The sequence below is a fragment of the Magnolia sinica genome, chromosome 3, assembly GCF_029962835.1.
Source record: "Magnolia sinica isolate HGM2019 chromosome 3, MsV1, whole genome shotgun sequence".
In the NCBI taxonomy this organism is placed as follows: domain Eukaryota; kingdom Viridiplantae; phylum Streptophyta; class Magnoliopsida; order Magnoliales; family Magnoliaceae; genus Magnolia; species Magnolia sinica.
Genome location: NC_080575.1, coordinates 66,514,859 through 66,533,234, shown reverse-complemented (window position 1 = coordinate 66,533,234; position 18,376 = coordinate 66,514,859). Strand labels below are relative to the sequence as shown.

General features: G+C 46.1%; 1 protein-coding gene across 1 annotated transcript in view; it reads left to right on the top strand.

Moving 5' to 3' along the window:
* Positions 1–1,718: 1,718 nt before the first annotated feature.
* The window catches only part of LOC131239990 (4-coumarate--CoA ligase-like 9), a 35,521-nt gene continuing 18,863 nt past the window's right edge, over positions 1,719–18,376 (top strand). The window contains exons 1-2 of the mRNA XM_058237963.1: positions 1,719–2,852; positions 6,204–6,393. Coding sequence (XP_058093946.1) covers positions 1,833–2,852; positions 6,204–6,393 — 1,210 coding nt within the window. The 5' untranslated portion in view covers positions 1,719–1,832. The remainder of the gene's footprint in view (positions 2,853–6,203; positions 6,394–18,376) is intronic.

The window sequence follows — 18,376 nt, the reverse complement described above, 5'->3', positions numbered from 1 at the left end:
TTTGTTTATAAAAGTTATTTCATATGGAAGGCAAGGTGCAACCCATCTTCGAAGGAAGAACCCACCATTTGATAATATCATGATTATCCTATAACTATTTTGTGAGTGGTTAAATAAGTGACTGATCTTATTAGGTCTTATTAGGTCTTTGTCATATACAATTGTACTGGATGAACCTCTTTGTCTTGACACTTGGGGTTAAATTAGTTTGGCTTGAATTTAGTGGTACAGTTGATTCCAGCAGGCCTACAAACACCACACCTAACTTAATCAAACCGAGTGCCAACAGTATCAAGTTAATAATTATGTATTTTCAGTTCAACCCGATAAAGAGACCTTACGGACGGTCTTAGACGGCACGTAAACATCACGGTGAACCCACTGAGGTTTCAATGTAAGCATTTCCTTACCCAATTTTTTTCCTGTCGTGCGGCCCACAAGAGTGCTGATCCACATCATTTTGAGCTAATGCCCTCATATGAACTTATGGTTTATGGGCGGTGTGGTTTTCTGTAGACTCTTAACTTCAAAAGAATCCGCCTAAATAATTCCTTGTTGGCAGAATAATAGGGACACGGATTCCGTACAACGGGTCTGAAGGGCCACTGTGATATATGGGTTTTATCCATTGCCATTCATCTCATATTATAACATACACCCAAAATTTGAGTCAGACCCAACACTTAAGTGGAATCAATGGATAACAGCTGGTCTGACTTATCATACACCTATGACCTGAGTAGACAATTGGACCTGACCTATCCTAGATGAATACAGATCTTATGTTTGCGTCAATCTGGTTGCTGTAGTGTAATTGGACCGTGTGACGGTGGAATGCATTGATTTTGCATCGCTGACTGAGACGGCCCAATGACTATACAGCAACGGAGGAAACAAGCAGGAAAGTCGTGGTTTTGGCAAACAGAGGATCCGGACTCATCATAGATTAGGTAGGATTGATGAGTAGGTTGAATCTCCTACGTGGATTGAAGCAACTCCCTTGGTTGCATTAAAATTGGCAAAGCATTAAATGTCAGTTGCGTTAAATGCAAGAGTCATCCGTGGTGTGGTCTAATTGATCGTTGGATCTGCCTCATTTTTGTTTTGATGCCTTAAAATAATCCGAGAAAAGGGATGGAGGGTTTTGACGTACAGATACGTTACGGTGGGCCCACCCCACAGAAGTGCCCGTTCGGAGCTATGGACGGTCGGGGGTAGTACGCAATCCGCGTCCGACTCATTATCACGCTACTTCATGTGGTGGGGTCACTGGAGCCAAGCTCCACCTCAGTTTTTGGCTTATACCCTAGCGTGGAAAAATGGAAACCATACGTTACGGTGGGCCCCTCGTAGTGACAGCCTGTGCCGGAAGCGGATTGGCTGGTGTACCACACACCAGCTGGTGTAGGTACGTGTCGTGCGGAGCCGAGCTCTGAGGCTCCTCGAGCTCCCAGTTGTACGAACGGTTCAAAGGAGATCATAGTTACATTGCCCCCACAATCATGTATTCATTATATCTACACCGTTGATACATTTTTTTTAGATCATCTTAGAGCATTATGAAAAAATTGATTCATGTCCAAATATCAAATGGACCACACCAATATACCAGCAGGGATAATGATTTTCGACCTAAAAAAAATTCATAGGGCCCACCGTAACCTAGTTGGAAAGAGGAAAATTAAATTTCATACTGATCCAATCCGCTTCCGCCCGTTTCTTGCTCTGGACAGCGGGGGCAATACCCAATCCACTTCCGAGTTATAGAGGAAAGTCACGCTCAGTTTTTCACTTCTCACCAAACTCTCGTTCGTTCTCGACATCTCTCTCTCATGGCGAACACGGACAGCGTTAATCCGAATCGTCCGTCTATCGACCCCACCACTGGCTTCTGTGCTGCAACCAAGACCTTTCACAGCATCCGTCCAACAATCCCTCTCCCTCCTCTCTCCCGCCCTCTCTCCTCCGCGTCCTACTCTCTCTCTCTACTCTCTTCATCTCCCCTCCCTTCATCTCCCGCCTTCGTCAACTCCACCTCAGGACAGACCCTCTCCTACGACGATTTCATCCTCCGCACCCAATCCCTGTCCTCCGTCCTCAAACCCCTCCTCTCCCGAGGACAGACCGCTCTCATCCTCGCCCCTCCGTCACTCCACATCCCTGTCCTCTACTTCTCTCTCATCTCCATCGGTGTCGTCGTCTCCCCTTGCAATCCAGCCTCCACCCCTCCCGAGATTTCCTGCCAAATCCACCTCAGCCGCCCTGTTATCGCCTTCGCCACGTCAGCGTCCGCGCCCAAGCTCCCTCCTTCCCTCCCCACCATCCTCCTCGACTCCCCCCTCTTCCTCTTCCTGATCGCGCCACGTGGCGCCTCCGGTGCCGTCAACTCCACCTCGGATGGGCTCAGCCAGTCGGATGCTGCGGCTATCCTATACTCGTCGGGGACGACCGGGAAAATCAAGGGGGTGGTGCTGACCCACCGGAATATCATATCACTAGTGACCGGGATCTACGCCGGGCGGCAGGAACGGGCGGCACCGGCGGTGTTGCTAGTGACGGCGCCGCTGTTCCACGTGATCGGATTCTTCTACTGCTTTAAGGCGGTGGCGATGGGGGAGACGATGGTGATTAAGGAGAGGTTTGAGATGGGGAAGATGGTGAGGGCGGTGGAGGAGTTCAAGGTCACGCACATGTCAACAGCGCCGCCGGTGTTGGTGGCAATGACGAAGGTGGGTGCGGTGGATCCGTACAGATTGAGGTCGCTCGAGTGGCTGTTCTCCGGCGGGGCGCCGCTCAGTAAAGAGTTGATCCAGCGGTTCAAGGCCAGGTTCCCGGCCATCCAACTGGGCCAGGTTAGTAAATGAGCGAAGCGCAGGGCCATTTTACACAAGGGTGGCAAATAGCCGGACTGGGTTTTGGCAAGCATGACTGCGTGAGTCATTTTAGCCAGAAATGGCCTGGCTTATTATATACATGCCTAATATCCAGCTAATATGCCATTTCAATCCTCGGGCAACACATGCTTCGTGAATATAACACCACTGGTTTCATTCTCCCATGCCTATATTTCTTAGTGCATGTGGAGCCCACGATATCAACACTTGAGTAATTTCAAGGTGGAAAAGAGTGGTTTTCCAAAGTTTCGATTCCGCACCAGTCAAATCAGGGACCAATCAATATTCCATCCTCGGGCCATGGACCTTTTACGTGTATAGTCGGGTAAGCCAAACCCAGCCCGGCGTCTTGCCATCATTAATTTGAACTTTTTGTCTTCTTTTGGTTTTCTTAGCACAACTTACCTGTAAATCCATTTTAGGAGATCATTTAAGGACACGTGACCAAAAATTAGGTGGATCCAAAACTCAAGTGAGCCACAAGAGAGGAAACAATGGAATTCGGTGAGCACCGTTGAAACATTCTTATGGACATGAAAGTTTTGTATCAGGATATTTTTTTTTGGTTCTTTCACTTTATCCTATTGATAGTGACCTTATAAACGGTTTGGATGGCCCATAGACATCAAAATGGAGCCCAAGAAGGTTTCAACGGTATAAATTTCTTTCCCCAATTTTCCCTCTTGTGTGACTCAATTGAGTTGTGGATCCAACTCATTTTTGATCATACGTACTACAATGAGCTATAAAAACGTATGGACGGGGTGGATTGATCAAAAACATCACGGTAGGCCCCACCCAGCATCCTTGCGCAGGAACTTGCTGCGAAAGGCTTTCGCAGGAAATCCGCGTCCTGCCCAGCCCGGCGTCTTGCCATCATTAATTTGAACTTTTTGTCTTCTTTTGGTTTTCTTAGCACAACTTACCTGTAAATCTGATTATACCGGATGCGGATTGCCTACTGAAAGTGTCATTACTGAGAAGATTACTGAAAGTGATCTGGCCCACCGTGATGTATACATCGTATGCACGCCTTCCATCCATTTTTTTCGGACTATTTTATATGATGAGCCAAAAATGAGTCATATCCAAATCTTAATGGAAAGAGTGGTGACCGAACATTCACTGTTTAAAACTTTTTAACTGTGGCAAAAGTTTTGGATTAAGTTAATATTTATATTCTCTTTTATCTCTGTGTCCGTGACTTAATCAACGGGTTGGATGATAAATAAACGTCATCACTGTTTTCTTATGGTGTGGTGACTCACGATTTGGATCTCCCTAACTTTTGAGCTCTCGCTCTGTGATCATCTAAAAAAAGGGATAGAGGGCTGCGATCAAACACATATATATCATGCGGAGGCCACATGTCACTGTCAGTAGCCAGAAGATGACTTATATGGTTTAATTTTCAACTGAGTCCATCCATTTATTAGCTTATCTTTTAAAATAACTTTCCTTTTTTACCCTTAATAATATATGTTTTAAATCATGGCTTTAACAGAAATGAATTGAATACTGCCCCCACCTTGACCTGAGAGCATATTAGCTGTTATCTGTAACAGCTTAGTTGGCGTTACCCTTACCATCTCGGGCCCACCTTGATGAATGTGCTTCATACCTTTACCATCTCGGGCCCACATTGATATGAATGTGTTTCATATTCACGCTACCTTTTTTTTTTCCAGATAATTTACGGATGTTATCCCAAAACTTAAACAAATTCAAATCTCAAGTGAGCCGTACCACTGAAAAAGTAGTGAATAACCCTTGAAAGCCTTTTGTAGGCTATAAATGTTTTGGATCAACTTAATATTTATATTTTACCTTCATCCAGTTCTTATTAATCTTATTAATGAGTTGGATGACAAATAAACATTAATTATAGATCTGCTGACATTGGGCCTTGGGAAGTTTTTAATGGTTAATGTTCAACCGTCGCTCTTTCTTGTGGTGTGGTCCACCTAAGACTTGGATGTGCTTTTTATTTATTTATTTATTTTTACTTTATTCTAAAACATGCTGGAAAAACGAATGAATAGAGTGGATATATTACATACAATAAGGGTTGGGCCCTACGATGAGAGTAACACCCATCCGCTCTCCCCTTGACACAGGGGAGGCGGAAGGTACAGACAGGCCACCACGATATATTTATTTTACTCATGCCATTCATCCATTTTGAGAGATTATTTTAAGGCATGAGCTCAAAGACAAGGCATATTAAAGGCTCAAGTGGACCATGCCTTAGAAGCAGTGAGGATTGAATACCTATTGGTGAAAATTTCTTGGTACCACACTAGTTTTAGATAGCTAATATTTATAGTTTTCCTTCATCCAGTATATGTGACCTTCTAAACAGGTTAGATGGCAAATAAACATCATGGTGAGTCTTAGAAAGGTTTAAATGGCAGGCTTCTTTGTAACCACTGCTTCATGTGGTTTGTTCCACTAGAGACTTTGATTTGCCTCTTTTTAGGCTCATGTCTTAAAATGAATGGAACATGTGGATAAAATATATACATCACAGTGAGCCCCACAGAATCCCTATCAGAACCATCCATCTCGGCGACATCCTGGCAAGGGTAGTACCCAATCCGCGTCATGGCACTGACCAGATGGTGAGGAATGTGTGACAATCGTATTTTGTTCAGACATTTGCCATACATGTCAGGGGCCATTAAATGGATGGACTGATTGGTAGAACAACATGCCTCATGCACCAGCCAAACTAATGGCTTTCCAATGTTAGGATTGTTCATATCCATCCTCGGATTTTTATTTTTATTTTTCTCGAGTAGGTTGCAAACGTACTGGAATCGGGATCTTTGTGGGGCCTACGATGCTGTTTGCTTGACATCCATTCCGTCCATTCGGTTTGCCCGTCTGGGCCAAACGCTAGAAAAAACAATTTGTACACCATCCAAAAGCCTACAAATTCACATGTGGCCCACAGACATATTAGATTCTCATAACCCTATGGGAAAGTAAGAAATAGACAAATTGAAATCATTTGTTAAATAAAATGCTTAATAAACAATCAAAACTATCGATTCATGTGGCCCCACCTGGGACTATCTATGATACTCAAGCATGATCACTTTTGATTAGCCAATCTTAACCTTGAGCGTGTAGCTTGTAAAATACATGGGTTTCCGAAGAGAAGGCGAAAGCTATATCTTATTACCTGGTTAGCTTGTTTCTTTTTATTTATGAAGAGTGGGGCATGCAGAATATATGGTCCAGATTGAATGAAATGAATGTTTAAAATTCTGATGATGGTGATGGTTAAATTGATTTTTGATGAAGGGGTATGGAATGACGGAGTCGACTGGACCAGTTTTCCGGACAAATTCACCTGAAGAAACTCGGCGTTATGGTTCGGTAGGGCGGCTTTCAGCCTACACGGAAGCGAAGATAATGGATCCCGTAACGGGCATTGCTTTGCCTCCATGCAAGCAAGGAGAGCTTTGGGTTAGAAGTCCTACAGTCACCAGAGGTTAGTATAAACTTTCACTGATTTGACTTTGATCACTTAGGGCGCATGTTTTGAACTAGTTGGGATGCGTCTCATCCAAAAAAATTGGCCAGATTATACCGATCCAGTTGTGCGGTGAATAGGCATCTAAGCCCTGGCCCTGGCCGCTTCTTTAAGGGGTCATTTGAATAATGGTGACATTTTAGATTGTAAACAAGTTAAGCCTGGAACTTGTTTACAGAATAAGTGAAATCATTTCTTTTTCTAGGATTTTAAATGCAATGGAAAAGATGTCACTTACATACTACGAGGCATGCTCCCCTGCACATGTGTGCACTCGCACACACATGTCATGGGCCTAAAATCCGAATAGTCCATGTGATGCGGTGCCCCATAAAACCCCCAAGAACTAATTTTCACCCTATCTAAAAATCTGGTAGGCCATAGTAAAGGGAGATGCAAATCAAGAGAGTTTTCTTTTGCCATGACCCACCAAAGTTTTGGGTCTGGGTAAAAGTTAGGCCTGGGTTTTCATGGGGTGCTGCATTACCGACCTTTCAGATTTTGGGATCACACGTATAATGAGTTCTCAAAAAGTTCTCATGAGATCTCGTGAGAACTATTGGCTGTTCGAACCAAATTTATCGGCTTTACAAAGCCTTAAAACAACTTAGAAAAACTGATTTTGTTGGAAGGAAGAAAGATATCAAAACAAATTGAAATTTAGAAATTCAAATGGTGTAAATATTTCACTGCTGCGCTCTTGCTGCACATTTGTTGTAATCGGATACACAATGTGCCTTTTTATAGGCTTTTGCACCTATGTGAAATACCTAATATGCCCTCATTCCATTAACTACATTTAATCAAGTTCTAACGGATGGAATTCCGCCAACCACAACACGTGGAAATTGTGGAAATTCCAAAAGCCATAACGTGTGGCTTTTCAATCACGTGAAAATTCCAGAGGTCGCTAGAGTATCTGAACCGTCCATTTGGTTTGGACGTTCCAACACTCCCCTTCAAACCAAAACCGGTTTTATTCCAAGCATTGACATTAGTCGTCTGAATGTATCAGTCGGTAATGCCTTGGTGAATATGTCCATGACCTGTTCAATGGTGTGACAGTACTCCAATTTCACCACTTTCTACTTCACTTGATCTTTGAGAAAATGGTATCAAGTATCGATGTGCTTGCTCCTTCCATGCTGCACTAGATTTTTTGAGAGCTCGATTGCCAACTTATTATCCACATATATAACTGTGGATCCTTCCTGCGGATGCTTCAGCTCCTTTAGTAAGTTTCTCAACCAAATCGCCTCACAGACCGTGGATGATACTGCCACATACTCTGCTTCACATGTGGACAAAGCAACAACAGTTTGCTTCTTTGAGTTCCATGTGAAAGCAGTCGATCCAAGATAGAATACATAGCCAGTGGTGCTCTTTTTTTCATCTTAGTCACCTCCCCAATCACTGTCTGAGTATCCATACAGCATTGCTTCATCATCGTATGGATAAAAAAGACCGAATTCCATTGTTCCTTTGACGTACCTGAGGATTTTTTTTGCGGCTAGCCAGTGTGATTCTTTTGGTGCTTCCATATACCTACTTAGAATGTAAGACCCGTATCCTGTACCGTACTGTTCCGTCGATGTCCGCGATCCTTCTCGACGAATTCCAGCAACTGCGACGTATAATCAACGTTTGCGCATAACCCTAAGTCGTATTTTGTAGATTTAAGTCGAATTAATCCAAGACTTATACTATTGCGACCGCTCCGTCGCTGCGGTTCCAACGCCGCGTCTTGTGCGTCAAACCGACGCTTAGATCATAAGTTGGGGACCATGCATTATAATGACCGTGGACAGCGTATTGCGAGGCCCACCTATTCCATGTGGCACCAATCTCTAGGAAATTATGAGAACGATGACATCACCCTACCCTAGCTATAGCCACCCTACCTTAGCTATAGCCACCCTACCTACCCCTATCCCTTCTTACAAGTACTTATGGCTAGCCACCCTACCCTTAGCCCTTCTTACAAGCATTTAATGCTAGCCACCCTCTCTTACAAGTCATCATTACCTACCTAAGCTACTCTCCCTCTCTCTTATCTCTCCCTCTCTCCTTTATTTTTCATTCCTTCATTTTTTCAAAGCAACAAAGAAAAAAAAAATCCCACGTCCATGGTTTTTCAAGTGTGAGAAAGAGTGTTGTGTGACCCACTTTCCCTCTCCCAAGATCCTCCATCTTAGCCATTCATCTCCCATCATCTACATCAAAGTGAAGCACAAGGACATTGGCGTTCCAACGGACCGAAGAGATCAACCGGTGGGTGCTCCTATAGGCTAGTTTTCATATTTTTATGATGGGCCAAGTGAGGCCTACCGATCAATGGTGTGGATCTCACTTGGGACCCAAAGATGTGGCCGATGGCCCACTTTGATTATTTTTGTGTATGATTGGATGCAAGGGAGGGCCCATAATGTCGGGGTCCCTCCATCACACGTGTGTCCCGCCCTTTTTTTTCTCCCTCTCTCTCTCTCACTCTCTCTTTTTCATTTTCTTTCATATGATAATGATGTGGCCATGTGGTCCACTTGGATGGACCCCACCATGAAGTATGTGGTTTATCCAAGCCATCGGTAAGAGGGGCCCACGTCATATGCGTTGAACCCACACCATTCATCCTTGGTGGTCCACCAGAGCAGGGCCCACCTTGTATAGTCACTGCCCAAAACAGGGACGCTGGACGTTGGCTGAACCAAAAAAAAAAAAAAAAAAAGGGAAATTTCTTTGGGTTTTGGGGCGGACCGCTCATGCAGGTCCCACCTTGATGTTTGTGCTTAATCCACGCCGTCCATCCCATTCAGGGGATCATTTTAGGCGTTGAGCCTAAGGATGGGACTAATCCAATTTTTTTGGTGGGCCAGAGCATACGAAAACAACTTCTTTACCGTAAAAAATCACCCTACCGTCTCTGTACTCCGAAAAAAATACCCAATGTTGAGCTCGTTGGGTTTGTTTTGAGACCCAGCAATTGATAGTTGGGACGGATCCACCTGATGTGGGCCCCGCACTCGAAAAACCCCAAGATCATGGATTTCAAATATATATATATATATATATATATATATATATATATATATATATATATATAAGGGCGGATTGTTTCAGGCAGCGCCTGCGGCTGGCGGGCGGGCGGCCAAGAGGCAGGGACCCACGGCTCCATCCGTGGGCCCCACCATGATGTATATTTTGTATCCACACCGCCCATTTGGTGGGCCACTATCTGACGTGGACCCCCTCTAAAAATTAGGCCAATCCAACGCTCAAGCGGCCCACATCACAAGAAACAGTGTGAATTGAACTCTACCATTGAAACCCTTTCTGGGTCCACAGAAGTTTCAGATCAAGCTGAAATTTGTTGTTCCCCTTCACCCTGGCCCGTGTGACCTTATGAACGGATCGGTTGGAAGATAAACGCTATGGTGGGCCTCACATGGGACCCACAGTGATGTATGTGTTACATGCCCACCGTCCAGACGGACGGTGGGGCCTACTTGATGTATGTGTTCGTCCGCACCGTCCTCCTGGACGGTGGGACCCCCTCCCTGCTGCACGTGAGTGTGCACGTGTGTATGCATGTGGGTGTGTGTGCACTTGTGTGAGTGTGTGTGGATATACATACATACATACATACATATATATATATATATATAATATTATATTATTATTATATATATATATGATGGTGGGCCTTTATGGGCCCCACCATGATGCATGTGTTGCATCCAAGTTGTTCAACCATATGGCCGTTATTGAGGCCCACTTAATGTGTACTTGTGGCTGTTGTTGAGGCCCACCTGGATGTGTATTTGTGGCCATTGTTGAGGCCCACCTTGGTATATACATAAGGCCCATGTGATTCGACCCATTTGAAGTATTTAAAGGCCCATGGGTTATGGCCCATTGCAATGTACATAAGGCCCACTAATGCGGCCCACTTGATTTATATAAGGCCCATATGAGATGGCCCATTTGATGTATCTGAGAACTATGGGTCGAGGCCTAATGAGATGTATATTGGTCCATTGCAATGTGTGATTTCCTATGGTTTGTGTAATGGTACTTTATGGCGGGCTATGCCTTGGGAACAATGTTGGTTTGACGTCCACATTGTAAGGATAATGTTGGTTAAATGTCCGCATTGTCACACTCCTTAAGGCCCACTGATAGGTCCATACTTATACTCTGCAGGCCGTCTGGCCCATTTCCGTGATACGCAGAGCCCATCCCTATATGCATGTTTAGTATAGATCCATGATTTATTATCATACGCATCATATGTATTTGATGAGGAGTGATTGATCATAGCATATGCCTTGGGCAGACCATTCACATAGGCGGAGTTGCCCTGCATGAGCGCATGGTTTACGCAGGACTATTGATTGGTAGTGTGACTCATGCACTTGCATTGTGTGATTGTAATTCTTGTATGCCCTAGCGACACCAGGGCCATAGCCTCCACGACACATCGTGGGTGGCTGGATTGACACTGGAAATGTTTGGTTTAAGCATACGGGCACCATAGATGTCCCGGGTGAAAACCCCTAAACCCGATGGTACCGGAGGATGACTCCAAAGTCGAGCCGAGTGGATGTACGAGCGCATGAGGGCCGAATACCGGGAAGCCGCGTCTCCCCGTGGTGGTTGGAAAGGGGTGTGACCTTACCCCCTGAGTGAGGGGGCGTTTGACCAGCTCGAGGAATCGGTCCGCTATCGACGAGCCGGCCCGATATTGGCGGGGTGGATAGTGAGGTCTCGTTCGCTCTTCCGGGCGTCCGGATAGGGACCAAGGGCAAGAGTGTCTGACCCCTGATTATCCAGGGATAATCGTATTGACATGAGGATTGGCATGCTTGAGCTGCATCTTGCATCGCATGGTCTTGATATGGCCGATAGCATTCATGCCTTGCATCACATAGCTTTATTATAGCTAATAGCATTCATGGACTTACCGCATATTTTCGCATTACTATGATATTGTATACTTGGCACTTGCCTTACACACACTTTCACCACCCTCTAAGCTTTGTAAGCTTATGCACGATAGATGCGTGCAGGTGGCGTTAGGTTGCAGCAGCGTTGAGCTCGGAGAGTGCAGCGGTCTTCTGGAGCTTTTGGAGTTTTGTCACTTTCAGTATATTGTATTTCCCCTTTTATTCGCCTTGTACTTAAAGTTTTTGTTCATAGTGGATTTTGTGATGGTGTTCTTGTGGTTATTGTTCGTGGGTTATGCTTGTGGTTATGCTCATTACGAATCAAATTGATGTTGAAAATCCTCCTTGTAGCATCCCAGGATCGGAACCTGGCGTATGGGCGCTGGGAGCCGAGAATGGGATTCTACGGAGGCTGTCGGCGCCGGATTCGGCGATCGGGAATTTTGTGAGCCCGGTTTCCGAGTTTGGGGCGTGACAGAAGTTGGTATCAGAGCATAACTTGGGAATAACCGAGAACAACATCACATGTTTGTTATGAGCTTAGGACAATTAGGTTCCGAGTGCGTAACATATCGATTGAGTTCATTAGCGCGCGATTCTCAAGATTGATTGGTGCCTTATCTTTTTCATAGGACATGCCGCCTAGAAGAGCGACCCGTTTGACCCCCGCTCTACCACCCGAGACTCCAGCTTTACCACCTGCGCCTCCCGTTCCACCCCCAGAGATCCCTGCTCTCCTGTCTGAGGATGACATTCCTTCACCTAATATCGGTGCGGATCCGACCGTGCCTGTTAGCGCCTCTCAGTTACATCAGATGTTACAGGCTGTGACAGCTGCCCTTCAGGGGCAGGGCAGACGCCCAGTTGTTTCACCAGAGCAGGCAGAGCAGGAGCGTGCGAGTGCTCTTCTTCGCGAGTTCAGACGGCTTGATCCTCCACGTTTCCAGGGCGAGCCAGATCCGACTGCAGCAGAGAGATGGCGCTCCGATGTGGAGAAGATCTTCGATACTATATCATGCATGACCCAGTATCGAGTCCGGTTGGCAGTATTCCTTTTCCAGGGCGAGGCCGAGCATTGGTGGACCTCCATTACCCGTGTTGCAGGACCTGATTACGTCTGGACATGGGATGACTTTATCGACCGATTCGAGGAGCAGTACTTCCCTGACCACATTCGACGTCAGAGGGCACTGGAGTTCGAGACTCTGGTGCAGGGGGACATGACCGTGGCGCAGTACGCGGCCCGTTTTGTGGCGCTATCGAGGTTTGCGCCATATATGGTTGATGATGAGGGGCGAAAGGCCCGCCGTTTCGAGAACGGCCTATGTTACGGTCTTCGAAGCCGTGTTATTGGACATGAGCTCCCGACCTTCCAGGCGGTAGTGCGGAGGGCTCAGATCTATGAGGCCAAGTGGGCCGGCGGATAGAGCGACCGAGATCAGAGGAGGGGTCAGAAGAGGCAGGCCCCCTCCAGTAGCTCACAGCAGCATCGACGACCGCAGAGGTTTAGGAGTCACCCATCTGCCGGAGCACCAGTAGCACCGACGGCACCCCCAGCAGCACCACCTCAGAGACAGCTTTCTGATACCTGCTATGGTTGTGGTGGGATAGGACACCGTAGGTGGGAGTGTCCCCGACCTCAGCAGCAGCAGCCAAGAGCACCTCAGCAGCCTCCACAGCAGCCGAGAGCACCACAGCAGCCGAGAGCACCGCAACAGCCTCCGCAGCAGCAGCGACAGCAGATTCCACCACCGAGGCCCCCTCAGCAGCTGCACCAGCCTCTAGGACCTCTCCCGCAGCAGCAGAGGCCTCAGAGGGGACCTGCACCTCCCCAGCAGGCCCAGGGCAGATTTTATGCCGTTCAGCAGGACCCTCAGTCATCAGGAGCAGTCGTCGATGATTCGTGTGACTTAGCCCCTACACCATCTTGCTAGATTGCTTATGGATGATGCGTCTTGAGAGTTAGAGCTTGAGATTCATGGGCGTCATCCCCGTCTTTTGATGTTTGATGTATGTTGTACTGTGTTTTGATCATACATGATGTTATGTTCCCTATCCTTTTACGAGTCACGTTTAGTTGCGATGGTAGTGTAAATTTCGAGGACGAAATTTTTATTAGGTGGGGAGAGCTGTAAGACCCGTATCCTGTACCGTACTGTTCCGTCGATGTCCGCGATCCTTCTCGACGAATTCCAGCAACTGCGACGTATAATCAACGTTTGCGCATAACCCTAAGTCGTATTTTGTAGATTTAAGTCGAATTAATCCAAGACTTATACTATTGTGACCGCTCCGTCGCTGCGGTTCCAATGCCGCGTCTTGTGCGTCAAACCGACGCTTAGATCATAAGTTGGGGACCATGCATTATAATGACCGTGGACCGCGTATTGCGGGGGCCACCTATTCCATGTGGCACCAATCTCTAGGAAATTATGAGAACGATGACATCACCCTACCCTAGCTATAGCCACCCTACCTTAGCTATAGCCACCCTACCTACCCCTATCCCTTCTTACAAGTACTTATGGCTAGCCACCCTACCCTTAGCCCTTCTTACAAGCATTTAATGCTAGCCACCCTCTCTTACAAGTCATCATTACCTACCTAAGCTACTCTCCCTCTCTCTTATCTCTCCCTCTCTCCTTTATTTTTCATTCCTTCATTTTTTCAAAGCAACAAAGAAAAAAAAAATCCCATGTCCATGGTTTTTCAAGTGTGAGAAAGAGTGTTGTGTGACTCACTTTCCCTCTCCCAAGATCCTCCATCTTAGCCATTCATCTCCCATCCTCTACATCAAAGTGAAGCACAAGGACATTGGCGTTCCAACGGACCGAAGAGATCAACCGGTGGGTGCTCCTATAGGCTAGTTTTCATATTTTTATGATGGGCCAAGTGAGGCCTACCGATCAATGGTGTGGATCTCACTTGGGACCCAAAGATGTGGCCGATGGCCCACTTTGATTATTTTTGTGTATGATTGGATGCAAGGGAGGGCCCATAATGTCGGGGTCCCTCCATCACACGTGTGTCCCGCTCTTTTTTTTCTCCCTCTCTCTCTCTCTCTCACTCTCTCTTTTTCATTTTCTTTCATATGATAATGATGTGGCCATGTGGTCCACTTGGATGGACCCCACATTAAGTATGTGGTTTATCCAAGCCATCGGTAAGAGGGGCCCACGTCATATGCGTTGAACCCACACCATTCATCCTTGGTGGTCCACCAGAGCAGGGCCCACCTTGTATAGTCACTGCCCAAAACCGTCCAGCGTCCAGGGACGCTGGACGTTGGCTGAACCAAAAAAAAAAAAAAAAAAAAGGGAAATTTCTTTGGGTTTTGGGGCGGACCGCTCATGCAGGTCCCACCTTGATGTTTGTGCTTAATCCACGCCGTCCATCCCATTCAGGGGATCATTTTAGGCGTTGAGCCTAAGGATGGGACTAATCCAATTTTTTTGGTGGGCCAGAGCATACGAAAACAACTTCTTTACCGTAAAAAATCACCCTACCGTCTCTGTACTCCGAAAAAAATACCCAATGTTGAGCTCGTTGGGTTTGTTTTGAGACCCAGCAATTGATAGTTGGGACGGATCCACCTGATGTGGGCCCCGCACTCGAAAAACCCCAAGATCATGGATTTCAAAAAAAATAAAAAATAAATAAATAAATATATATATATATATATATATATATATATATATATATATATATATATATATATATATATAAAGACGGCTAGTACGCCCACTGCCTTCTCAGTAAAACAACGGGCGGCCAAGAGGCAGGGACCCACGGCTCCATCCGTGGGCCCCACCATGATGTATATTTTGTATCCACACCGCCCATTTGGTGGGCCACTATCTGACGTGGACCCCCTCTAAAAATCAGGCCAATCCAACGCTCGGGCGGCCCACATCACAAGAAACAGTGTGAATTGAACTCTACCATTGAAACCCTTTCTGGGTCCACAGAAGTTTCAGATCAAGCTGAAATTTGTTGTTCCCCTTCACCCTGGCCCGTGTGACCTTATGAACGGATCGGTTGGAAGATAAACGCTATGGTGGGCCTCACATGGGACCCACAGTGATGCATGTGTTACATGCCCACCGTCCAGACGGACGGTGGGGCCTACTTGATGTATGTGTTCGTCCGCACCGTCCTCCTGGACGGTGGGACCCCCTCCCTGCTGCACGTGAGTGTGCACGTGTGTGCACGTGTGTATGCATGTGGGTGTGTGTGCACTTGTGTGAGTGTGTGTGGATATACATACATACATACATATATATATATATATATATATAATATTATATTATTATTATATATAATATTGTATATATTTACATATATTAATATTATATAATATATATATATATGATGGTGGGCCTTTATGGGCCCCACCATGATGCATGTGTTGCATCCAAGTTGTTCAACCATATGGCCGTTATTGAGGCCCACTTGATGTGTACTTGTGGCCGTTGTTGAGGCCCACCTGGATGTGTATTTGTGGCCATTGTTGAGGCCCACCTTGGTATATACATAAGGCCCATGTGATTCGACCCATTTGAAGTATTTAAAGGCCCATGGGTTATGGCCCATTGCAATGTACATAAGGCCCACTAATGCGGCCCACTTGATTTATATAAGGCCCATATGAGATGGCCCATTTGATGTATCTGAGAACTATGGGTCGAGGCCTAATGAGATGTATATTGGTCCATTGCAATGTGTGATTTCCTATGGTTTGTGTAATGGTACTTTATGGCGGGCTATGCCTTGGGAACAATGTTGGTTTGACGTCCACATTGTAAGGATAATGTTGGTTAAATGTCCGCATTGTCACACTCCTTAAGGCCCACTGATAGGTCCATACTTATACTCTGCAGGCCGTCTAGGCCCATCTCTGTGATACGCAGAGCCCATCCCTATATGCATGTTTAGTATAGATCCATGATTTATTATCATACGCATCATATGTATGACTGGTATGAGGAGTGATTGATCATAGCATATGCCTTCGGGCAGACTGTTACGAGCTCCCTGATAGGCGGAGTTGCCCTGCATGAGCGCATGGTTTACGCAGGACTATTGCATGACTGGTAGTGTGACTCATGCACTTGCATTGTGTGATTGTAGTTACTGTATGCCCTAGCGACACCAGGGCCATAGCCTCCACAGACACATCGTGGGTGGCTGGATTGGATACCGGAAATGTTTGGTTCTAGCATACGGGCGCCATAGATGTCCCTGGGTGAAAATCCCTAAACCCGATGGTACCAGAGGATGACTCCAACGTCGAGACCGAGTGGATGTACGAGCGCATGAGGGCCGAATACCAGGAAGCCGCGTCTCCCACTGTGTCGTGGTCGGTTGGAAAGGGGTGTGACCTTACCCGCCTGAGTGAGGGGGCAATTTCTAGGTTGAGTTTGACCAGCTTGAGGAATCGGTCCGCTATCGACGAGCCGGGCCCGATATTGGCAGGCGGATAGTGAGGTCTCGTTCGCTCTTCCAGTTGTGCGTCCGGATAGGGACGGCAAGCTGGCATAGAGTGTACTAGACCCCGGTGATTATCCAGACTGATAACTGTATTGACATGAGGATTGGCATGCTTGAGCTGCATCTTGCATCGCATGGTCTTGATATGGCCGATAGCATTCATGCCTTGCATCACATAGCTTTATTATAGCTAATAGCATTCATGGACTTACCGCATATTTTCGCATTACTATGATATTGTATACTTGGCACTTGCCTTACACACACTTTCACCACCCTCTAAGCTTTGTAAGCTTATGCACGATAGATGCGTGCAGGTGGCGTTAGGTTGCAGCAGCGTTGAGCTCGGAGCGTGCAGCAGTCTTCTGGAGCTTTTGGAGTTTTGTCATTTTCAGTATATTGTATTTCCCCTTTTATTCGCCTTGTACTTAAAGTTTTTGTTCATAGTGGATTTTGTGATGGTGTTCTTGTGGTTATTGTTCGTGGGTTATGCTTGTGGTTATGCTCATTACGAATCAAATTGATGTTGAAAATCCTCCTTGTAGCATCCCAGGATCGGAACCTGGCGTATGGGCGCTGGGAGCCGAGAATGGGATTCTACGGAGGCTGTCGGCGCCGGATTCGGCGATCGGGAATTTTGTGAGCCCGGTTTCCGAGTTTGGGGCGTGACATAGAAGTCCAACACTGTATACGATATCCAGCCTTGTGATTGTAAGGTACCTTAGGCTTTCAATCAGACTCTTGAACATAGTCGAGTCACCGCTTCTTCTTTCTCCGTCCTTTGTCAGTTTTAAGCCCGTTGCTACAGGCGTGTTTACGGCATTGCAATCGGCCATCTTGAACTTTTCAAGCAATTCCTTGGCATACTTCTTCTGAGATATATAGATGCCATCATGTTGTTACTTCACTTCAATGCCTAGAAAAAAGGACATCAGACCTTTGTCGGTCATCTCGAACTCCTTAAACATGGCCTTCTTGAATTCTTCAAACATCGGTCTGTTGTTTCTTATAAACAGCAAATCATCAACATACAGGCATGCTATAAGCATCTTGCCATGAGCATTCTTCTTGATGTAAATTGCATGCTCATATGGACATTGGGCGAAGCCGTTCTCTTAAAGATAGTTGTCAATACGTGCATTCCAAGCACGTGGAGCTTGCTTCAACCCATAAAGGGCTTTCTTCAGTCGATATACTTTGTATTCCTCCCCTTGAACAACAAAACCTTCAGGCTAGTCAACATAGACCTCTTCTTCCAGAATTCCATTCAGGAATTCAGATTTCACATTCAGTTGGTAGATCATCCAACTATGATGGGCTGTAAGGGAGATAATCATTCTCATAGTATCAAGGCGAGCAATAGGAGCGAAGACTTCTTCATAATCCACCCCGTATTTCTATTTGTAACCCTTTACTACAAGTCTTGCCTTGTAGCGATCAATCTCACCATTAGCATTTTGCTTGATCTTGTACACCCATTTGACGTTAATAGCTCTTTGGCCTTGAGG